Source organism: Tauraco erythrolophus, chromosome 7 (assembly GCF_009769465.1).
Source record: "Tauraco erythrolophus isolate bTauEry1 chromosome 7, bTauEry1.pri, whole genome shotgun sequence".
NCBI classification, from domain to species: Eukaryota; Metazoa; Chordata; class Aves; order Musophagiformes; family Musophagidae; genus Tauraco; species Tauraco erythrolophus.
Window position 1 is genome coordinate 5,435,554 of NC_141471.1, and position 24,778 is coordinate 5,460,331.

A 24,778-nucleotide genomic window follows, 5' to 3' on the forward strand; every position below is an offset into this window, starting at 1 on the left:
ATGCTGATTTCAAGTACCAAGACAGTGTCGGGTTTATGGATCCCTTAACTAGAGGCTCAGTCCAGGGCTTTGAGCAAGTCTGAAACGATCCCAGGGTAAGCAAAGAAGTTTAAAACTCTGAGCTCAAGGAGTTGAGTTTTGGAGATTGCATGAATGAAGTGTTGCACTTCTGTTTATAGACAGCAGCCCAGAGCTTCCCAACCAGCCAGGTTTTGTGCAAGGAGTATGACAGGTAACAAACCAGTCACCGTCTGACCTGTGTTATCCAGGCCCCAATTCCCATCCTGGTAGAAATTTGAAGCAGAAGGAAGTAAAAATAACACTTTTGTTGCCAGCTTTGTCTGCCAGGGTTTTCCTGCGTTGCAAAGAAACCGAACTAGAAGGCATTAGAACACTCCAAAGGTGCTGATTTATTTTCTTTTTGAAAAATAGCTTGACACAAGTGAGTGTTTGCAAGGAAGGGAGCTGGAGCTGTCAGAGTAAGCAGAGGATATTGTTTCAGGCTGTATTTATTTTCACAGAGTGGTTTTTAGTCAACGAGTAGGTTATACTGAGATGAATAGCCTACTCCTCACTCTTCAAATATCCTTTCCTGTTTAGAAGGATTCTTCTTTAATCTGCTTATTGGAGTTTCCTGGAAAGTTGATGCCTCTTCTGGAGAAGCAGAAAGAGGAGCCAATTGCATTTGATTCCTCAAATGCACCTACTCCCTGAAAAGCGGTATTAAAGTGGATAAACCAACATTAGCGTGTTTCTTTGTAACTGTGATTGCCAGCTAAACCCTTGCCAAGGGGGAAGCAGCATGCCTTTGCACTAGACTTGGTCACAAGCAGAGCTTTGTACGGAAGAGAGCAGCCCTGAGGAAAAGGACTTGGGAGTGCTGGTGGATGAGAAGCTCAACATAAGCCGGCAATGTGCGCTGGCAGCCCAGAAAGCCAACCGTGTCCTGGGCTGCATCCAAAGAAGCGTGGCCAGCAGGTCAAGGGAAGTGATTCTGCCCCTCTGCTCTGCTCTCGTGAGATCCACCCCCACCCCCCCCCCCCAGAATACTGTGTTCAGCTCTGGAGTCCCCAACACAAGAAGGGCATGGAGCTGCTGGAGTGGGTCCAGAGGAGACCACGAAGATGATGTGAGGGCTGGAACACCTCTCCTATGACAGGCTGAGAGTTTTGGGGCTGTTGAGCCTGGAGAAGAGCAGGCTCCGGGGTGATCTTATTGCAGCCTTCCAGTACTTAAAGGGGGCCTACAGGAAAGTTGGAGAGGGACTTTTTACAAGGGTGTGTAGTGATAGGACAAGGGGCAATGGCTTTAAACTGAAAGAGGGGAGATTTAGATTAGATCTAAGGAAGAAATTCTTCCCTCTGAGGGTGGTGAGGCACTGGAATAAGTTGCCCAGAGAAGTTGTAGATGTCCCATCCCTGGAAGTGTTCAAGGCCAGGCTGGATGAGGCTTTGGGCAACCTGGTGTAGTGGAGGGTGTCCCTGGTCATGGCAGGGTGGTTGGAACTAGGTGATCTTTGAGGTCACTTCCAACCCAAACCATTCTATGATTCTGAGTGGAAGAATATGCTGTATCTGTGAGGCATCCTACACATGGGTGAAACTCAGTCTGAGCTTTTTCTTGTTGTTTGGTACCAGGGAGGTCTTGTGCTTAGAGGGAGGAAAGGATCAGGATGTGAAGAGCCCTTTTTTTCCTCCTTCCTTGTGTGTTAGGGATTATGGCGCTTGGCCAAGTCGGTGTCTTGGGGAGGGGGCTGATAGTGAGCAGTGATTAAACCTTTGAACAGTAGCATCCATGTGTTCAGTGAAGGAATGTCTTAGCTGAGTGCAGAAGTTCAGAATATCAGGGCATGAGCGTCTGGTGTGGGTGACGCTGGAGGGTACAACATGACAGGTTGAGGGGCTTGGCTGAAGCTACCAGCTTGGCTGAAGCACAAAGGCCCAGCTGGTTGTAGTACTGGGTGCCAGGCTTGGCTGAATGGATGGCTTTTGTCTAAGGGCAGTCAATAAACTGGAAGGCTTTCTGTCCAAACTGGTGATTTGTGCTTGCAGAATGAAAAACCAGTCAGTGTTTTCTGTGGTGGTGTTCCCCCCATAACCTGGAGAACATCATCACTTAACCCATAACCAAATCTAAGAACAAGCATGGTCAAAACTGAAGCAATTTAGTATCTGTGTGTGTTTCATATTTTACTCTATCTGTAGTAGCTAACCACTTTCTAATCTCAAACTGGTTTCCCTCTTCTTCCAGTATGACAAAAGATACGTCTGTCCTTTGTGCCTTCAGCCTGATTGAGCTAAGCTTTCCTGCTGGGAAGAAACATTAGGGATAAGAAGCCTTTTTTTTTTTTCCCAGAGGCAAATATTTCCCTTTCTCATCCACATGATAGTCTTCAGCTGATGAAGCATCTGTTGAGTAATGTCTCACTGAAAGGAGGAGTCAGCGTGAATTTCATAGGTAACCAACTGGTGTGAATTTTCAGGAATATTCTGTTGTAGCTGCATGCAGGTGTTCCAGTCATGACCACTTTGTTGCCCTTGTGCAAGGGGTTTTGGGTCGAGTTTTTCTTTCTTCTAGACAGACAGGAAGAGCACCCTAAAATACATTTAGACTCTAGTAGGATGGACTACATGTGTAACACTAGGCTGAGTGTTAAGAGTATTTCTGGATTTTTCTGTGTTTAACTTCTAGGTATCCTTTTTCTTTGCACCCTCTTTGAGCATTGTGTCTTGAGGAAGACAACTTCTGTGCCCGAGGAAGAATATCACTGGGTCCAACTGCTGCTAATGCTTTATTTTTCTCTACAGAAAGAAATTCAAGCCATGAGTCAATGCCATCACCCCAACATTGTATCTTACTACACATCCTTTGTGGTGAAAGATGAGCTTTGGCTGGTGATGAAGTTACTTAGTGGAGGTGAGTGGTGCAATTTCTTTACCCTAAAAGGCAATGTAAAAAGTTGTCTTCCTCTAATACCCTTTCCCTTGTTTTTTCCTCCTAAGCTTCCCACTTGTGAATTGAGACATTTGAATAACAATATTTAACTTCAGCCTGTTCAGCTCAGAGATAGCTTCTCATGTTATGTGTGCATCAGTAACAACACCTAACTACATGACTGTGCTAGCTGTTTCCCCTCTCATTTTGTATATTTGACAGTGTTTTGCAGAGTGACTTTTTTTGTGTGTTTGTTGAATGACTCACTCAAGTATTTGAAAACCAGAGCGTGTGAGTTCAGACATTGGCGAGAGAAGTGCGGATGTCGTAGTTGAAACCATCCTAAACTTCCAGGAAATAAATCTCACTTTTTAAAGTCATCTTCACCAATGATGGATCTGAAACGATGCTTCTCAGGTCATGTTAACAAAAGTTTCTTCATTTTGCTCTGTAAGCCTAGGATAAGCTTTTGAACTAGAGAATTGTGCAACTAACTCCACTGAGCCCAACTATTTCCGCTAGCTTTATCGTGAGGATTGCAGTTCCTCTTGCAAGGCTGGTTCCTTGACCTTTTTCCTCACTTGAAGCTTGGAGGCCTGCATGGTGCTGATGGCTAGTTGGTAACCAGCCAGTCTATTGATATTTTAACTTATTTACATGTTGGCTGCCCTTGTGAGGAACTTGAAATCACCTCTATTTTGGGCAGAGCTACTCCTATAATGTCAATGTATGGCCTTGAAAAGGGAGGAGAACATCAGTGTGGGTGCAGATTGATTTGTACAATGTTATTACTCAGAGCTGGATTACTTTGCCCACTTGTTCTAGTTGACAAAATAACTGGGAATATTTGGGGCAATTTCAGATTACCACCTAGTTAAAGCAGAGCCAGGGAAACCTCAACTTTCCCCTTTCTGGATTTATTCTCTTAGGCACTGGAGAAACAGCTTTTTTAGAGAGAGAGAGAGTGTGTTTGAAAAGTTCTTATCAGTAATGCTTAATTTGATGTCATCATATTTTCCAGGATCCCTGTTTAAGCTACAGTGGAGACAAGAAAGAGAATCAAGTTCTGGATGATAACACAGAAGACCGTTGTTAAATCTTAGGCCCATCTTTAGGAAGGCTTGATTTTCCTGGCACCCTAGTGAAAAGGAACTGAAAGCTGAAAAAAACCCCAAATGTTTTCTTGCTTTTTAAAAAAACTTATTGGCTTCTCTGTTCTTGGCTTAATACTGAGGACTGTAAAATGCCAGAAGATGTGGAAAAATCCAGCTAAACCTGGTGGCTTTTTCCACAAGAGCTTGACAATGACCATAAAACATGTGTCTTTGAAGATCATCTTTAGAGCATTTTAGCAGTTCTCTTGGGGCCAATCAAATTTCATGCCAACTTAAGTCTGTCTTAAAGGGTTTTTCATGTCTCATGTGCTCGTGTGTCATTGAACAATACCCTCTCTTTTCTTGGAGGGACACGTAACAGGTCATTAAAGATAAGATTGTGTGTAGAAAAGAATTCCCTGCCAATTTAGTGCAAGTAGTTTTTTGTAGGTATAAAAAGTGTATCTCTGGGAAGGTTTCCACAACACGAGGAAATGGCATTTCAGGGGTGCAGGAGAGGCAGCAGCCATGTTCCTGGCGTTTTTCGGGAGAGTACACGACCTCTTTGAAGAAAACGCACAACAGCCTTAACTAGTATTTTCACAGCAGTTTTCTGTCAGAGCCAAGTCAGGAATAGGCTCATCCTTGAACCTCCAAATGTTTCTTCTGTTCGTACTCATTTTTGTGTAGATGGGACGTCTGCAACTTCTCTGGGCAACCTATTCCAGTGCCTCACCACCCTCAGAGTGAAGAATTTTCTTCCTTATATCCAATCTAAATCTCCCCTCTTTCAGTTTAAATCCATTTCCCCTTGTCCTATCACTACATGTCCTTGCAAAAAGTCCCTCTCCAGCTTTCCTGTTGAAGACTAGGGTCATACAGTAAAAGACAGACTAGTAGCAGTGTAATCCCTGCCACCATAACGTTTCCATGAGCCAATGCTAAATTTTGTCACTCAAAATGAAACATTTTGGGACTGGGGGAATTACTAAAATAGATGGAAAGACTTTGAGAATGACCTGTCACTACTTTTTATGCTTTGAGATGTACTTTCCAGCTGTTTTCACTTTATAATTCTTTTGTGACTCTACTTCAAAAATCTCTTTTTAGATCTCCTAGGCAAATTCTACAGGACAATCTTGAGGATGAGGGAAGAGCTTGTGTATTGAGACCTACTGACTGAATAGCTTTTTCATTCACTTCTAATGAGACTATTTCCAGTTGTTTTTAGGCTGAGTGATTTATGTAACAAGAGACACTTTAAAAGCGACTTTTCATTCCTTTCAGCTTACTTCTTATCAGTAATAAATTGGCTAGTTTTATAGTCATCTGTTGTCTAGTGGGAAAAATAACAGTCTGAGTTTCTCCACAGGAAGAACCTTTTGAGCTGTTTTTGTAAACTAGAAAGGGGGAAACAAAAATCAAAACAGGGTGCAGGCTCTTTTATTCCGTCTAACTGTTCAGAGAGCACGGACTGAGATTTGTACATCCCAGTAAGCACATATCAAATCTGTTTTGATGTCCGTTCTGTATCTTGGTTGTGACTTTTGTACTTAAGAATTTCTTCTGGGTAGAAGTTCAGAATCTTATTGCTTCTCTTCCATCAGTGTCAGCGTATGCTGGCATGTGTTTCTAGGCTGCAACTAGTTTTAATTTCAGTCTACTTACACTGGCTTCATTACTTTGATAAACAGCCCACAAGACAGAGCAATCTGTAATGCAAGCTTTGTTGTTGTTGTTATTGTAGGTGCAATTTAATTTATTTTCTGGTTGCAGTCATTTTGTTGAAATCTTAACCTAGTCATGTATGCAAGTGTTTTAGAAATGGCTCTTAAGGGAAAAGACTCTAAATCCATGAAGCATTATTGCCTGATAACAGTGCCCTTCTCTGAGCAGCCAGCTGGTGCACTCAAAGGTACCTTAATTGCCTGACTGGGGTTGTTGCTGAAAGTGAACCATTTGTCTCTGCTTTGCAAGTACTGTGTTGGTGGAAGATAGCGTTTTCCTTCTTTGAAAGTCGTCGGCAGTGAGGAGGTAACGTACTGGTGAGCTGTTGGGGGGTGGCGTGTAAAACTGCTCACCAGTGTCGGAGCCAAGTCTGACAGGCAGGCTGAAGTTAGTGCTGGAAGCAGTTGGAACTGGCAGGTCTGACACCGAAGCAGATGTAGAGCGTAGTTGTTGCTGATGGCACAAACGTGGCCGTGATGATATCCAGCTGGTAGTGACAGGAGGTGCTGGTGTGTCCAGTGACTCTGACACTCTCTTTCAGAGCTGGTGATGTGTGCCTGAGTCGGTTTGTGAAGTATCTGCTGTTTCTGTTCCCTTCAGTGGACATTTCAGACCCTTTCCTCCAATGATGAAACTGTTTAGTGGGGATCTAAGCTTAGCAAAGTCAGCTTGGCACCCTGGCCTTTTGGTCCAGTGTTACTCCGAACTAAACTCCAGTGGCTATTTCTAGACAGCTGCTGACCTGGTCTTTGCCTCACTGGCATTCCCGTCGTGAATTTTCCTCATGCCTTTTTAAAGCGATCTGAAGCCCAGTCCTGCTCTCTAACTCCTGTGACTTTTTAGTAGGAAGAGAAGCAGCTGTCCTTTTGTTCTTGTGCTTTTTCTGATTGTGACCTGTTTGCTCCTCTAAATTTTTGCTGCTTTTAACAAGAGATCACATTTCACAGGTGACCCAAGGCTGTGGCTCGTATGCAGACAGGCATCTGTGGTGGCTTGCTACATCACACAACAATTTTTACTGTCCTAGTCTGCAGCAGATGAGACCTCCAAAATATTTTTAAACTGTGTAAATCCTTTAAAATATTTTAATATTAGGGCTCTTGGATCTTCTACCTCCTTGAAGGCTCCTAATTAAATCTGCTAAGGAGATTACTGTTGAAATAGTTAAACATTTTATTTTCCAAGAGTTTTTAAGATTATCTAATCAACCTCTTACTTCAGCCTTTGATCGTGATTATCTGATGAGCGCGTGGCCCGCAGTTCAGCAAGCTAGACCAAAAGGGAGGTATGGCAAGTCTTAGATGTCCACCAGGGAGATAGGACATCTTGTTCTACTTATGCCACGTTAATCTCTGATCTGGCCACTCCTAATTCCAGTAGTGAGTTATGATCAAAATGTAAGCCACAGGTTCTTAGAAATCCCTGTGTTTATGTTGAATTATTTTTTAGGAGAGAGCTATGTTATTTTGAGTCCATCTGGAGGGTTTTTAATTTTATTTGTAGAGGCAAAACTTAATTTCAAACAGTTAAGGATGGGATAAATCAGAAGCAGGAGGTGGTGGGGACTGTACATAATTGCAGAATGCAGGGTGTGTAGATACATTGCCACTCCTAGCTATGATAGGGAAAGCATGGAAAAAATAGTTTGTCTTCAGATTTTCTCCTTTAAATGTCTCAGTCTCAACTGCAAGAGGCTGTTTTGCCCTGTTTATTATATTGTCTTGCTTCCTGCTTTAATCTTGTCATATTTCATACATATCCATGCAAGCGCTTTAGAGGGAAGGAGGCAAGAAGTGGAAGTTTCCTTAACTTCCTGTGCTGAGGTGGTTTAACCAGGGTTAAGCAGAAACTTCAAAACCAGAAACCCCAGTAATCTACTTAGATGTCTTTTCCTTTGTTTTGTGTAACTCGTTCTTTCCTGTACTTGATGCTCTTTTGCGGTGTCTGTATTCCTCAACCCCAGAAGTACTGAATCCAAGCAGCTGTTCCTTCTTTTGCGTTTTCTTCCTCCGTTTGTCAGAGGCTGACAAGATGCAGATTTAATTCTTGGCTCTGATGACAGTTGGGCTCACCGAAACCACTGGCTTCTGCTGAGGTGACTTAAAAGAAACCAGTGAATCTGGCCAACTCGTGATTCTCGAAGATACAGCATGTTCAGCATCAGTGTCCATCAGGTTTGGGGCAGACCTTCATTCTCACAAAACTTTGTAGTGATCCCCAGCACCGTTTTCCAGCTTATTTCTGCCAGGCCTCTAAGTGGCGAATCAATGTAGGTACTGTTACTTGCTTTTTTTGGTTGTAAAGTGTTGGGGTATTAAATTTTCTTGTTCTGCTTGCCAGGCAAATTTAAAGGTGGAGTTTTCTTTGCATTTAACTTATCCTGTTTCTTTGTCCTGTCACTTAGGTTATAGTATAACATGCAAGATATGATTCCCACAGTAACTAGCTCTGCTGTACATTTCTTTTGCCTCCAGGGGCTTGTAAAATTCCAGCTGTAATACTCCTGCATTTATCTGTAATCTTGTTCTAAACAAGCTTTCCTCTCTGCTCAGGTTTTCATACCCTTCTCCACTTCAGCCCTATGTGCTGAAACACTGAGCAGTGTGGCTGACGACTGTTGCGTGGAGACCTTGCTCTCCTGAGGAGGAACATCAGAAGCAGGCTTCCTAAATGTATTACATGTGCTTGCTGATGTAGGTGAGGTCCAAGAAGTGTGCTCTGGATTTGGGTCAGGAAGTGTTGATGTTTGCGATGACTTGCTGTTGAAAGTGAATCAGTGGAACAATTAGGACTTCTTGCCCTGAGGGTGTGCTTACACAAAAGTTTTTTCTCCAGCAGCGAAGCTGGTTTAAGAAGTTCCTGGCTGCTCGGTCTCCACCCTGCCTGGAAAACTGGATTACCAATTACTGCAGTGATCTCATTTACAGTATGGCTTCCTAAGCAGATGCATTGGCACAACAGGGAGGTGGTGAACCATGGAACTCTTTAATCTCATTTTGCTGCTGAAGAAAGCACTGGAGTAGCATAAAATACAGCATGTTGAAGGAGACAGTTTACTGGGTACATGCGTGGGGTGCAAGACAGGACTGCATTTACTCAGTTTCAAGACAGTCCATTGCAAACGGTCTGTCTGATGTCAATATACAAAAACTTAATATCTTACAAATTCAGGATATTGGTCTGCTCATGGGTTTCTTGTCTTCAGTTACTGCTGTCATGGGTGGAAATGGTTGCTTCTGGAAAGTTGGAACTGGCTTCTGCGGATTGGGTCATGCCTAATCAGATATACTCCAGCCATGACAAAATGGCAAAGGCAAACTGGGGGGCTTCCTGGGGGGCAGTGGATGGAGCAGTGGAATACCTGGTCTGTTGGTGCAGCCGAACAGACATTAGCCTGTCTGCTGCAGAACTGGTGTGAGCAATAAGGACTCCAGAAAAAGTTGCTCACTGCATGTTTGTCTTTGACGTGCAATAGTTACAGGCTGGGTTGTACCGGGTGAGAGTAAGTCTGTGTACAGGTAATTCCCAGTGGTTTCTGCTGTCAATAGGAGCTATTGCCGTAGCAGCTTTCAGAGCAGACTAGGAAGCTTGTGAGTTTGAGCAGAAAACCACTGACCTTCCAGTTGCTGTACAGTTTGCCCTGAGAGGTTGTGCTTTACTGAAGAGAGGTAATATAGTCTGTATTTGGCGTCGGAATATACTGGGACACTGTAATTAAAGGTGAATGATAAATAATGGCGAATGCTTTATCAGTTTGCACAATATGAAAGTCGTGCTTGACAAACCTGATAGCCTTTTATGAGGACATCACCCAGTGGGTGGATGACAGTAGAGCAGTGGATGTGGTCTATCCTGACTTCAGTAAAGCATTTGACACAGTCTCCCACGGCATCCTCACAGCTAAACTGAGGAAGTGTGGTCTGAGTGATCGGATAGTGAGGTGGATTGCGAACTGGCTGAAGGATAGAAGCCAGAGAGTAGTGGTCAATGGGACAGAATCCAGTTGGAGGCCTGTATCCAGTGGAGTCCCTCAAGGGTCAGTACTGGGACCTGTATTGTTTAACATATTCATCGATGACTTGGATGAGGGGATAGAGTGCATGGTCAGCAAGTTTGCTGATGACACTAAACTAGGAGGAGTGGCTGACACACCTGAGGGCTGTGCTGCCATTCAGAGAGACCTGGGCAGGCTGGAGAGTTGGGCGGGGAGAAATTTAATGAAATACAACAAGGGCAAGTGTAGAGTCTTGCATCTGGGTAAGAACAACCCCATGTACCAGTACAAGTTGAGGACTGAACTGTTGGGGAGCAGCACAGAGGAAAGGGGCCTGGGGGTCCTGGTGGACAGCAGGATGACCATGAGCCAGCAATGTGCCCTTGTGGCCAAGAAGGCCAATGGCATCCTGGAGTGTATTAGAAGGGGTGTGGTTAGTAGGTCGAGGGAGGTTCTCCTCCCCCTCTACTCTGCCCTGGTGAGGCCGCATCTGGAATATTGTGTCCAGTTCTGGGCCCCTCAGTTCAAGAAGGACAAGGAACTGCTTGAGAGAGTCCAGCGCAGGGCCACAAAGATGATTAAGAGAGTGGAGCATCTCCCTTATGAGAAAAGGCTGAGGGAGCTGGGTGTCTTTAGCTTGGAGAAGAGGAGACTGAGGGGGGACCTCATTAATGTTTATAAATATGGAAAGGGTGACTGCCATGAGGATTAAGCCAGGCTCTTCTCACTGGCATCCAATGATAGAACAAGGGGAAATGGATATAAGCTGGAACACAGGAGGTTCTGCTTAAACATGAGGAAGAACTTCTTTCCAGTAAGGGTAACAGAACACTGGAACAGGCTGCCCAGAGAGGTTGTGGACTCTCCTTCTCTGGAGATGTTCAAAACCCGCCTGGACATGTTCTTGTGTGATCTAATCTAGGTGGTCCTAGGGGGATTGGACTAGATGATCCTTTGAGGTCCCTTCCAATCCCTAACATGCTTCCCTTTCTGAGCTTGGAAGAGCTTTCCAGTCAGCCTCAGCTGAACTTAAAACTTTTCTCACTTAAGCCTGACCTTCTTGTTCTGTGAATCTTTAGCTTCCACTCGTGCACTTATAGTGAGAAAAATCAGGAGGGAACTATTGTAATCAAACATAGTACTATGCATAATACACACCAGAGTATTTCACAGCATTATCTGAAATAGAAGCTATAATCTGGGGAGAAGTCAAAGATTTCTTAAAAAAAAAAAAAAACCCAAAACATTGTAGTGGATTTTTTTTCTTGAAAATGTTGTAACTGTTCTTAATACAGAGTGGGTGCTTTATTTCCAATGTGAACCTCGTCTTCTGGCTGCTAGATTATGGGAGATGCTTGTCTTGCAAATTGTTCAGTCTCTTTGTCTACATAGAGCAGAGACTTACACTAAAACTACATTGAAGCAGAGATCCAGCTATGTTCAGAGGTACTCTTAACTTCCCCGGTTACTCCTAAACTAGTTTAGAAGCTGACTCAGAAACTGGCAGTGTCTGGATTCATGCTGGTGTTTTGTAATAGGATGATGGGTTTGTAAAGCACATGCTCTTGTGTGGATGGGATCTTGGTTCTTGTTCAGCTGAGTTAGTTTCTAGTTGCTTTCTAGCAGTTAACATATTGCTGGATTGGGAGCAGGACACTGTGCAAAACGGTTGGTTTTCCCCTTAGGATGAGACTCTGACCTACACTAATCTATTTGAGTGTAATGCAGTTGGTGTGAGAAAATGTGTCTACATCCTACAGCAGTGGAGGACTTACCCTAGTGTGTCACACACCGATCTGAGATCCTTGGGAACGACTGCGTTTCAGCATCAGCCTGATAAATTTAATGCAGAATCTACCTTCTAGCAGAAAGTGTTTCCCTCAATAGTGAAATTTCCGTAACTTTGGCTTCAAAGGAGCTGGGTGCTTAGCTATGGGGTTCTGTTTAGGAATCTGGGTATGGAGTTGCTCTGTTTCAGGCTTCCTGAGCAAGTTGGCTTCATTCTTCATATCCTGTGGTGCTGTGCTTCATGAAGTTGCAGTTGAGTTGGGAGTCAATACCTACCTCCCAAATTTATTGATCTGTGAGGTGGAAAAATCACAACTTTATTGTGTTGTGGACCAGCAGCAAAACTATTTTCCCTGTGCAAACAAAGCGGGGAAGAAATAAATAACGCTTTCTTCAACAGGAAGGTGGCTCTTGAGTCCTTTTCTGCTGTTTCCTGAAATAACCATTTTGCTGGTAGCCTTTTTGTTGTTCTCCTTTCTGGCAAATTCTGCTACTGCTTTGAACATCTCAATGTGAAAGTGTTTTTTTAAAAAATGTGCTTAAAAAGTGGCAGACTGGACTGGGAGCAGATGTAGTATGGGTGTGAATCAGCCCTTTCACAATGAAGGCTGGCTCTGTGCATGCCCCCTTGTCTGCCTAACCCCCACTCCCTTTTCTGGGTTAAACACAACCTCTGACTTGGCTAAATACAGGATTTTTTTGACCCAGTGAATTTGAGCACCGTATGATCTGCCTCCTCATGTTCCCTGAGCCCTTTGCAGGAAAAGAGAAATGTTTTTGAACAAAGTCTGCTAACAAAGTTGTGGGTGGAAAGAGGACAAAACGAGTATGTGAAGAACCACATATTTTCACTGGACTTCTAAAACAAGTGGCAGTTTGTTCTCCAGATAAAGGCATGTTTGAGACGAAAAACCTGAACAGTGAAAGTGGAGGGGGTTTTTTGGTGTTTTTTTCTTAGGTGTCACAAAAATTCTTGTCCAAAATAAGAAGCGTTGAGGCTTGTAAGCACGTACTTTTAAAATATGAATACATGACAGCCTGAGTCCCAGGTGAGTCCTCACGACACACAACAGAGGATCCTTTTCTTAGACTCTAGAACCTAAAGGAGAGATTTCAGTGGAGGGGAGTGGACTCTTACATCTGGGGTTTTACAGTTTCCTTCGGTAGAGATAATCTTGCTCCCATGCAGGAAGTCTGACATATCTCAAAACTGAGTTACTGCTGGGTGAAACCTTTGCCTAACTAATTAAGACTCATCTGAAAAATCACTGAAGATGAGTGTTTCCATGCTTGGACGGGGTGAAGGAAGGCTGAACACAGAGTGTTTGGCATAAAAAGTTGGGGGGATGTTATGCCACTTCATTTCTATATATTTTTTTTCATTTTCCTTTTTTTTTTTTTTCCCTTCTCCTATTTTGTTAGTATCTGCTGTGTTACGATTGTATCTTCTGCAAATACCTTGAACCAAGCAACGATTTTTTGGGAAGAAGAAGCTGGAGGTGCTGTTCAGGGCAGCCAGGGAGCTGGTCTAATCGCTTGCTGTTGACAAAAGAGAGTTTTCCCCTCCTTCTTCCCCACCTTTTCCTCTTCATTGCCTCTGAAACTCATCTGTTCAGAGGTTATCCTCACTACTAACCAAACATAAGTTGTTTTTTTTTTTCCCCCCCTCAGTTTATTTTTTTTGGTGGATTTAGTGAGTGACTTGGTGTACACTGAGTTGGAGAAGATGGAAAGCGTGCGGCTGGACAGAGCAGGGAATAGTGACTCTCCTGACTGCAGCAAGCTATTAGATGAACTCAGCACATACCGTTTCCCACAAACGGAGGGACACCGTGCACCCGTGTAATTGTTTCCTGTGCAGTTTGAATTGTGCAAAACAAGCCTTGCCATGTGGTGTTCGGATTCAAACCTTGCAGCTTTTTGCTTTCATGCGAGAATCCAAAAGTGAAAAACTGAGCAAAGTGAAAACCTATCTGCATGATTGTTTTGGCCTAGAAATTCATATAGGATGGTTAATAAAGTAAATTTTAAAGGAGGAGTTTTTTGTGAACCTGAACCTTAAGAATGAAAAGAAAAATCAAAACCCTCTGTTGTGTTTTTTCTACTTGTTTCAAGAATTTACAAGGTGGAACTTGTAATTCCCCTATTGACCAAATTAATGAGAGCAAGTTTCTCAGCTTTTACTGTCCTTCAAATACAAAAATGTTTTGATTCTCCTATGGTTTTTTTAGTTGCAAGTTAGGAAGAATGAACTTTTAGCTTTTCTAAACTAGCTGGGTGAGTATTGAAATGTTCGTTCCCTCCAAGCTTACTGTTCAAAGACAGTCAAGGCTTGAATTTGTGCTTTGCAGTCATGACTGCTTTTCCCTTTCTTTTAAGAACTTCACAGTACTGCTGACATTGCTCCGTGTCCATAGCTGTAAAAATCCTACTAGCTGACTATCCAGTCATTAAACCATAGAAAGACAAGTTTGAAGGGGCTAAATAGCATAGGCCTGGAAAACAGGCTGACATCCCATCCTGGAGCAATAAAAATGTAAAATATAGTTCTGAGAAGACTGTCTTCAGTCCGGATGCGAACACAAAGAACACGGTACCCAACAGATCGTGAAAACAGGCCCTTGCACAAGAGGAGTGTTACTAGTCATTGGTTCCGTTTATTCCTGGGTGCAATTCAAAGAGGTGGTTTGCTCTACAAAGTGTGGTTTGTCATGCAAGATGATGTAATTCACACCATGGTTGGGAGAAAGACTAAGCCTAATGTTTCTAGGGAAGGATCTAAGCTATTCCAATTTTGTACACAGTGAAGAAGTGACTTGTTGTCAGAATTCAGCTTCATTTGTTCTCTGTTTAATAATTTCCACTTTTTTGTTTAGGGTGGTGTCATCCCTTAACGTATTAGATTTTCCTTACTATTCTTCTGTGTTGAGTTTATAAGAGCTGAGAGAGAGTCTAATTTTATCAAGCTTGTTGCCTTCAGCTTGTGAGTCCTGGCAGCCCCCTGCTTTTTCCATTTCCCCCTCCTGCTTCTCCAGTGCTCAGTACTAAAACAGCTGTAGCATCGATGTCTGCTTAAAAGCCTTCTAAGAGTCCTGTGTGTGTACACTTGACGTTTTGGCTTGTTCAAATAAGTTCTCAGTTACTTGTGATCACAGGGATTTTACAGCCCACCTTGAGGACCTGCACCCTTGTAAGGCTCGTGTGTGAGATGTGCATCAATGCCTCTGCTTTCCTGCAGCAAAGGCTTCAGCTGCCGACTCGGATCCTGACCATCATTGCTTCCCCTCCCACTAAATTCCTTGGACTTGTATATTAAGTGATTCTAAAGTACACTTAGCTGCGAATCAATTATTCCAGTTTAAACTAATGTGTTTGACTCTCTTCTCTAGGTTCTGTTTTGGACATCATAAAGCACATTGTGGCCAAAGGAGAACACAAGACTGGTGTCCTGGATGAAGCCTGTATAGCCACGATCCTTAAGGAGGTGCTGGAGGGGCTGGACTACCTGCATAAAAATGGACAAATCCACAGGTATTTTTAATTTTTCTCATCTTTGTCTCAAAACGTGTGTTTCTGAAGCAGAGCAGCTGAGCACATGCAGTCTTATCCTACAACTGGCTATGAGGCTATGGAAAGAGGAAAATAAAGGTGGGAGCTTAATCAAAACTCAGAATTCAAATGTCTATACAGTAGCTGCTGCTTTAGGAAATACTATGACTAGGCCAAGTTTGGGTAAACTTTGAGGTATTGAGAGTTCTAATAGAACCTCTTTCCAAATATCAACATCCAGCTGCAAAGTGTAGTTGTTTGGAGCTGGAAAACTTGAGCTGGTTTTGTTTCTTGCAGAGCTACAAAGCACCAAGAGCACTGCATAAAAAGTGTTGAGCAATTTAATGAGGAGCCCTTCAAACCCCGTTCGTTCTTTATTTTTTTTAAAGTTAGCTGCAAGATCATGGTCATGAAATTTGAATTTGGGTAATTTCATTTGGAAAAAAAAAGATGGAAAGTTAGTGGAAAAACTTCTTCTGTAGGCAAAACCCAGTTAACTAATGGCCTGTGGTTTGATGGATCACTGGAACGGGTGGGTTTCTGTGCTGCTGTGTCATTTGGGAGGTACTTTTAGATCATGGTTTTCCTCTCCCCTGGTGTCAAGGTGTGGTGTAGCTCAGGAAGAAAGGGTAATAAGTCAGTATGTTCTGCCATTAAAAAGAATGAGATTTGCAATCCTAAATATGTGCTGAAAATAGAATATACCGCTTGTGGGTAATGTACATCATCCCAGCCACACACTGCTGCTGGGAACAGCCTCTTCTTTCTTGGGAATTCTGTGAGCTTGACTGTCTTCTGGTACAATGCCATCATAAGCATTGCTGCTGCTGTGCTGGAGTAAGTTTCTGTGCTCTTATGATAGCTGCATAAGAAGAGGTAACTCTTTTGCCAAAATGTTATTTTAATTAAAAAAAATCCAGTAAGTATTTATTTCATATTTTTGGTCAAACCAGCTGGCTTTGGTAGGCAGTTTTGGGTTAAAAAGAAAGAACTGGTTGGAAGCAATTCTGGTGGAATTCTTTTCTCTGAAACAAGTCTCAAATTCCGGTTTCCATTCTCTATTAAAATTCTGATTTAACAAGAATGGTTGTCTCCATTGAAGACAGTTTTGATTTCACAGCTGGTTGCCTAACTTTGATTTTTGAGATAAGACTTCAGGCAGCTCTCAGAAATTAGAGTAAAGTAACAGACCAACTTACTCAGTATATGGTGATTTTTCACCCTTGCCATAAATAAAGAAAACCATGCTCGTCTGTGACTTGCAGTTGTTTTATATGACTGATTTAGTTCATCTTCTGGTCTAATGAAATCAAAATATATGTGTTAAAGCAGCAGTGCCCTGTTAAAATTGAGTTTTTTCTGAAGATGTGTAGTGATTTCCGTATTGAGAGAGGGGTGGTTCTCCATTTGGCTTGCTGTAGTGAAACAGCAAAACCAGTAACTGTGGTAAACATTATAGACAATATATTCACATGTTGTTTTTTTTTTTCTTCATTGCGCTTAGCAAAAACATGATGTTCACAGAAGGTTCAAACTGCTTGGTCTGAAGAAAACGTGATTCATACTGAATCATTCAGAAGCGGACTGAACCAAACCTGCTGCAGCCATTCTCATCCTGCTCGTTTGAAGTATTTTGCCCTTATTTAGGGGACTTCAGCAAAGAAATCACAGCTGTGTCATTGCTGCAGCTTGACATTGTGGTTGTGCGTCAGCTGCTTTGCATGTGTTGCATCCCTGTGTTTTGGGGCTGCTCCGACAATTGCGTAATGCTTTAGCAGAAAGAAGTGTTTGGATTACCTCATTGTGCTGGGCCATGGTGGTCTGGGAAATCCGGAGAAGTGGTAATAGTCGTGATACAGAAGGAAAGTTGTGCAGTTTCCTACCTGTGATGCAAAGCTTACATGCTGTTGAGGGATGAAACACGTTTCCTTGATGGAGTTAATCGCCTTGTCTTGCATTTTATCCAGATGTGTGTACCCTGCTGAGAAAAACACAGTTTAAAGTTGTAGTGCAGATGGGACCTTTCTTCATACGTTGGAATATCTGTGTGGATTTCCCATTTTGCTTAATGCTAGGGGTCATAATACAGGTCATGCCTGATGGGAAAGGCAGGTGGAAATCTTGTGGTCGTGCCAGAGATGCTCTGAGAGGAAGTGTTTAAAATAACTCAATTTTGATCCCCTGGGTCAGCTTAAAGTATCTGCCTCTAAAGGAAACGGCATCAGGTGACGGCCGAACCACTGAATATAGTGTCTGCCATGTGGAGCAGATGCTGTTGGGTTGAGCTTCAGCCCCAAGCAAGGTCAGCTGTGACAGGTCAAAATGGAAGGGCTTCGCTTAGACTTGGGACAACCATCCCAAAACAAGCAGCCATCCAGCAGAGCGAAGCGTTCACCTGGTTACGCTAAAATACCCCGACTCCGTTTGCGTTATACCTGGGAGAAAACGACTTTATCCAAGTTAGAGACGTAGTGTGGGTGAAATGAGTGTAATTAGCACATCTGAAGTTGGACAACCTGGCTGGTGGTAAAGCCCGAAGGATGAATATCTGGACCGGAGTGTAATTTTGTGGACGCAGCTGACGTGACACGGGGACAGCTCGTTACTGCTGTAAATGGTCAGTGGGATCAGAGAATATGTCTGACAGTGGAGCTGCTGGATGCTTTTAAATTATGCATCACCTTAAATGGGTGAATTAAGCGAACATGTGGAAGACCAGCTTAATGAAATTCTGCTGCTGCTGAATCTTGCTCTGCGTAAGCCTGCCCTGGACTTAATGCCACTTCCAATTAAGGTCTGGCGAGCTGGCTTAAGGTGGAAGTGTAAATCCCTTGCTTTGGACAGGAGAGTAGCTTGACAGTGTTCTCTAGAGGAGATTAGAAAGCCAAATATCTAGTGAAGGCTTAAATTATAATTTTTTTTTGTTTATTTTCCTGATTAACAGCCAGAGCAAGGCTGAGACTTGAACAGATGCCATTGTTCAGCAACAAATGCTGAAGCCTCCCACATTGTCCAAGGTGGTATTTTTTTTGTGTTCGTCTTGCAAAGGCTGTTGGGAACAGAGTCTGAGGCCTTATGGGAAGGACAAAGGAGAAGGCAGAATCGGTTTTACTTTCATGAAGCACTCCGTACCAAAGTAACGATTACACATGATCCCTGTCTTCCTCCAAAACCACCACTGCCTCCTGTATCTTGAAGTTGGCAGCTCTCTGCCTTCATTGCCGTGTGCCTGGCCCTGGGTGTCTCTCCCGTGCCAGCTGCTGCTGTCCCCGCTGTGGTTTTCTGTGTAGCACGGTGATCCCAATGACAGTTTGAAATCCTAGTGATCCAGGAGGTGAAATACCTGGGCACGAGCCAGAGTGCTGAGGATGGAGGGCCAGACTCAGAAACCTTCAGATGAAGCTGTCCTGGGAAGTCTACTCAGACGTGTTTTTTTTATGGAAGTTCAAGGCAGATACTTTTTTTATGGAAAGATGCTGCTCTGACGTGCTGCGAGTGGTCACTCCTGGGCTGACCTTGTCTGGGTGACACACAGGGTATGTCACACCTCTTCCCCATTTGCACTCCAATTCCTCTGTGTGTTTGGGGATTCGCAGGAGTTCGATGAATGACTTGGAAAGAAAACTAGAGCAAAACCAACCAAAGAGGTTTTATTTCTTGAAAAGAGTGGTTGGAGGGAAGTTCAAGGCTTTTTCAGGTGGTGCTCTTCATGGCAGTCTGACAAATAAATCATGCTGATTAACTGTTACAAGGTCTCTCTGTCTTTCTCCCTATTTTTATCTCTGAGCTTATCTTCTGTTCATGATTAGCTGTTGTGTAACTGAATATTTCAGTTAGCCCAGGTGAAATGGGATGCTGCTCAAATGTAATCAGATTCTCCTATTGCAGCATAATAAATGTGATACTCACATGCTTTTCTGTAAAAACAAAAAAGCTTAGGAAGTGGTTTAGGGTTGCATGCGCTTGAAATATTGGCACGACAGTGATCCAGCTATTAATTGTTTGCTGCTCTACGTAAGGGGTGAGAGGTGCAACAGCACATTCAATATGCTGAGTTAGATCAGCTTGTGCCCCGACACAAATAGGGGTGTCTTTGGGTTTTTTGTGTATAACTTATCAAAATAGATTTTTTGAGTGTGAGGCAGCAGGGTGCTGTGACAGCTGTTTGGATGTTGTTTTGAAGAGACCCTGGAAACAATATTCTTGCTGTTTTTATGCTGAGCATATTAGCTTATTTTTTGGACCTTAGGATGGTTTTGACACAGGATCAGAGTTTAATTGCCTGCCTCTTCTACCTATGTTGAGATAAAATAATTGCTGAAAAAAGATGTCTATTTGAGCACATACACATCACCAACACTTGGGGGGCATTTTACAGGAACGCTCCATCCAGCAGCAAGTTTCAGATTTAAGCTGAAGGAGCTGATGGATATATTTTGGCAGAACTCAGCTGTCCTACAGAATTCAAGCTTAATTTTCATGTAGCTGATTAATGCATTGATAGCTGTGCTGGCAGGTATTGTGGTTAAACTGGATTCCAGTATGCCTCTGATTATTTTGATAACTGAAATACTGTACTTCTGTTTCTGTAGCAATACTGTAGGAGAATGTCGCAGCCCTCTTCTCCCCAGTGCTATAATCTTGTTTTGGGGAATGTGTTTTTAAGTAAAGTTTGGTAGGGGAGGATTGAGGGATGGATAGTGGGATGTGGAGCCTTTCATCTTTAATTGCCAGTTTGATTTTAAGTCAGGACACTAGTAATTGAGAGCTAGCTATTGCTCAGCCGTGGGAAGTGGAATTTTATAGTCAGAGAAGTGTACTTTGGTCTTTTCTCCCTTCTAGTACAGGCTTGGCAGAAGTAGCCTTTAGAGGTAATTGTTAATATAAATTTTAAAGCTTTTAATTTGTAAACAGTTCAGCAGCCAGAAGAACAGAAATGTTACTCTTGGCTGTCTTGGTGAGAAGGAAGAAAAGATGCGGCTCCAGATTGTACTGGGCGATTTGTTCCCCCAAATAAACACCGTGCTGTGCAGTGTCCAGGACACAAGGACCACTGCTCTCTGTCCATGGCAGTCAGACTGGGCTGTATCGTGGTGGTTTGGTGAACCAGCATGTTCTCCTGGTGGCTATTTCTTCCACTGCATCATCCCAGAAATTCATTGTTTTTTTTAAAAAAAAAAGTTTCCCTATGGTTGCAGAAAGAAAATAGGAACCAGATGTAAATCCCAAATCTGCGGACAGCCAGAAACAATAGCTCCTGTGGAGACAGCTTTCCTCAAAGTGGATGACGACAGTCTCTGTTCTGAAGCCTGAAAACCTGGCAATTAAAACTCTGATGGTGAATATCACCGCTGATGAAAGCAGAGGGGTGCTGGGGGCCCTGCAGTGGCTCCAGGCTAATGTCAGTGCCCCAGCCCTGAGAGGCTCCGTGCATTCTGAGGGTCCACGGAGCAGCTTGCAGGGGGATGCCTGCAGCTGAGCACTTGCTGTGTGACTGGTGTGGTCAGGTGTCGGTCCCTGTGTCGTTCTCCTCGGACCCAGGCACTGCCTCTGGACTCTGTCACTGGGTGTCCTGCAGTTGCTCAAAGTAACTTTGATTTAGTCCAAGATAAACAACTTTTTTGGTACAACTGCTATGCACCGCATTAAAAGGGAGGTGAGTTTTTAGATTGTTCTTCCCACTTTGTTACATGTTGATGAGAAGCAGGAAGAATACTATGAAGAGCAGGAGATACAGGTTGGGATGGTCTCCAAAAGGCTCAACAGCAATGACAGATTTTGGTCAGCGATCCATGAGGTGTGCACTCAACTAATACAGCTCCTAGCAATTCCTGAGTTGTCGGGAGTATTTGTTTGATGTGTTTCCAGTGGAAATGATCTTCAGTCGCTGTCTGCAACATCAATTAATCAGGTGAAAATGTAACAGGATCTTTTGGCTTTTGACTCTGAAGAAACCAAGTAGTGCCGTTTACACATGTACAACCACTCTCTGTGGCACCCTTCTCACGTCACTGCTCTTATCTGGTGTAGGTTACTGCGACTAGATCACCCAGTATAGGCTCTTGCAGCATCTCTTCAGCAGTAGGGCAATTGTTTAAATCGCTGGTGTTGATCCCACTCATCCTTTCTGCCATGATCCATCGAGTGAATGACCACTTCAAAAAGATGGCTTTGAATATTGTCCCATGTTGTAATGTGGTGGATTTTCTGGCCTTCATAGACCCTAAAAGCTGCATGTGTGGAGATGCCTTAAGCATTTCTTCAGACCACTGCAGCCTTTTCATTCATGTCTTATGCCAGAGCGTGAGAAAAAGGTCACTTGCTAAATGTGTGCGGTAACAAATTAAGCACACTTGAAAATTTTGTGAGGCTGCATCAGAAATTATTTTTGCATGTTTACTAAATCAAATTATATCCTCGGAGAGTTCTTACAAAACCTTCACGTTAAAAAGTACAGCTTAATATTTTCAAGAAGAAAAGTGAGACAAAACTCACATGCATTTAGGATAACAGTTAGGGAAGTGCCACAGAGAAATCTTATCGTTCCATGGCAGCCTGGAAAGCATCGCTGGCTTAGATTGGGAGTGCCAAGAGGACTGTTTCCATTGAACGGATACCCAATTTTATAGCTGCTTTCTCCATTCTATGGGAATAGCTGGATGAAAGAAGGAGATCTTTCCTCTTCCTATACTGGCCATGCTTAAAACTGTGGTCTTCTAGATTTTGGAGATGAAAGTCAAGCTGACAAGTCTCTTGTGAGCCCTGGTTGTCTCGAATTTCTCCATCTGTGTCACGTTGCAAACATTGCTGAGCAAGAGCTGCGGGTGGCTTCATAGATACGGATGGCTTCTGGCTGTGTAGGAGAATGCCTTGGACCTCGTATGTGTGTGTAGATACACATACCACTTCTCCAGAGCAGGGGTTCTTATTGCCTTTTGGAAATTAAGACCTTTTTGAGCTGCCCTTGTTGAAGTATTTGGGCCTTACTTGATCCGGGTTGATTATGTGCTTACTGGAATGGATTTTCATCTCTCCATCATGGCAGGGTTAAGGCAGAGAGACACATGAATCACCGGCTTTCCTGTTTCTGCTGCTACCTGGTCCATCTTGTACTCAAACTGAGGCTATCTGTGTGTGGTAGTTTTTGAGAAATTCCCATTTCTGAGCACAGTAGGAACATGTTTGGGCATGCAGGACACAGGGCAGCATGGTGGCTTGCATCACTAGTATTGCCACCTGAAGCGTGCTCACCTCCTTGCACGTTAAATAATGTGACATGAAACATTGAAATAAGACCACGTTATAACTTGACTATTTTCCTCTGCTACCAGTGACTAAGGCAGCGCCTCCCAAAAATATCCGGGCCTCCAGGGGTAGGAGGCAGACCTTGTGACTCCACAGCTTGCTATGTGTGTTTGCTTTTCATGCAGTAACTGTTAAAGGAGCTTTGTGCCTTGTCCCCACTGCAGTCCTTGGGAAGCAGGATCAGGAAATGGAATGGCCAAATAGATGAATTTGTGGAAGAAATCCTGGTACGCTTTTAGCTGCTAATTCAACGGTACGAAAACTTGACTGTAAAGCCAGCTGCTGATCAGAGTCCTTTCCTTCTGGGAGATACGAGGGGAAAAAACTGAACTTCTGACTGAATAGAGGAAACTTTAGAGAGTCATTTATGAGGTTAGAGATGTCGCTTCTCTCCTGCATTGACTGCTGAAGGGCTGAAGCGTGTCAGAAGCCTTAGCTGCTTGACAAATCCTCCTTGCCATGAGCTGGTATTACAACAGTGATGTGCATTGGGGTGAATATGTGAAGCAGCAGCCTCTTCTGTAGGAGGAAGAAGTGAGGCTGTAAGGGGTGGTGTGCTTAGATCGTCTCCACGTTGGGAGATAGGGCTACGTCTAGTGTTTGTGGTGCTTTATTATCTGGCTGAAGGAGCTCATCTGTCTGAAACCTGTTTGGTAAGGTTTTGGTTTTAGCTAGAGCAACTTGCCCCACACTGATGTGCAGTGGAGGTTACCTGAGCACTGATGCTGGGCTGGAGGTGTGGTGATGGATGGGAGGTAAAGTCCAGGGCAGACAGGATCTGTCATTGAACCACCTTTAACCATCGTTAGGCTTGTAAATGTGTGGGAAGAGAAGGGATTAATGAGTGCAAAACCATCAAAGTCGAAGTTGGCATAGGAACAAAAAAACATAAGCTGGACGTAATTTGCTGAGATAAAGGAAGGTGACAGGCGCTGTGACAGACAGGAATGCAGTAAGGGATGTGACACACTGCTTGCTGTCTCGCTTCGTGTTGGAGACTCACACCGAGTTAGCTTGAGGTCTGCAACTCTTTCTTTATTGCCTCAGCATCTTACCAGCCCCTGGAGCTATTTGGATAACTAAGATGACAGAGTGAATTTCAGGAGGGTCTCCTGCAGCTTGCTGTGGTGAGCCTTCTCTTGCCTGAGCTGACACAACGACTTAACCGAAAATAAATCAGATTTCTGAGTCATGGTTTCTCGGACCCCAAACCCTCTACCTAAAGCAGCAGTCTGCTTCTGCAGCATTGGAGGGCAAAAAATCAGGAGGGATTGTACCTAGTAAGTATATTGTGGATCCTCTGAAAGATGTTTTATGTTTTAACTAAAGTACAATGGGAGATTGATTTCTTACGTAGCCCTTACTGGGCTTTCTGTTTGCATGTGGCAAGCCACTGGCTGCAGTTGTCTTTCCCAGGAGGTCCCTTCACTGCGCTGTGATCTGCCTGGATGTTCAAGGTAGGGCACAGAGAAGACAAATACTTGATGTACTCATATAGCTCGTCTTTTTGGAAGCTTAGAATCCTTTCCAGTAGGATACGCATCTCTCAGCAAAGCCATAGTCTGTCAGTCACTTCTGCCTTTCGATAAAAGAACCAAAAAACTTTATTTTCCTGCCTGATATGACTGGATTATTCATCTAACTTTCTATAGCTATTAAAAAGACAGTTAAAAAGTCCTTGAACATTCCTACATACTAATGTGAAGCTGGAGCTTTAAAAATGCCTCTAATGTTTGAGACTCAGAGTAAATCATGATTTGCCCCATGGAGCTGGCATTTAGCTTGCGTTGAGGCCCTGATGTTTCACCATGGCCCAGCAGCTGGCAGAGCAGCTCAGCAAAGAGGGTAGAAGCAGTCGCTGTGCATCCCTGATCCCGAGCAATGAAGTCCATTGCTGGGCTGGTCCCTCGCTGTAATTTATAGCAGCCTGGCTGCTGCTGCTGGTCCTGGTTGCCAGTGGCCACAAGGGCCTGCTGAGAGGGCTGTGGACGAGCAGCGATGAAGCAAGCTGTGGACTTGGCCCTCTCTTTGCCCTGCTTATGCCTGCCTCAGCAGGGAGGCTGGAGAGAGGAGGATGGAAGCTGCTTTGCCAGCTCTCTGCTGTTGGAAGACCTTCAAGCTTTGGGAGATGTTCCCGAGTCCAGCTCCACAGAGTTAAGTACAGCTCTGTAACAGGCAGTAATTGCATCTTGTCGAAGAGTTTGTGACTTAAGGCTTAACGCTGTGGCTTGAAGATGTTAGTACACGGGGCTTTTCTGAGCGGGAACAGGGAGCATGCTGATGTACAGCACTTCTAATAACTTATCTTGCAGTTGTCTTGAATGCCTTCTCCTACGTTATACTGAACGTGTTGATGTTTGAGGGCGTAAAAAGACTGCTCTGCTTG

The 24,778-nt window shown here is 43.6% G+C and overlaps 1 protein-coding gene across 1 annotated transcript in view; it reads left to right on the top strand.

Moving 5' to 3' along the window:
• Window positions 1-24,778, top strand: part of LOC104375197 (oxidative stress responsive kinase 1) — a 170,277-nt gene that overhangs the window by 29,394 nt on the left and 116,105 nt on the right. The window contains exons 3-4 of the mRNA XM_086614368.1: window positions 2,808-2,916; window positions 14,928-15,069. Coding sequence (XP_086470494.1) covers window positions 2,808-2,916; window positions 14,928-15,069 — 251 coding nt within the window. The remainder of the gene's footprint in view (window positions 1-2,807; window positions 2,917-14,927; window positions 15,070-24,778) is intronic.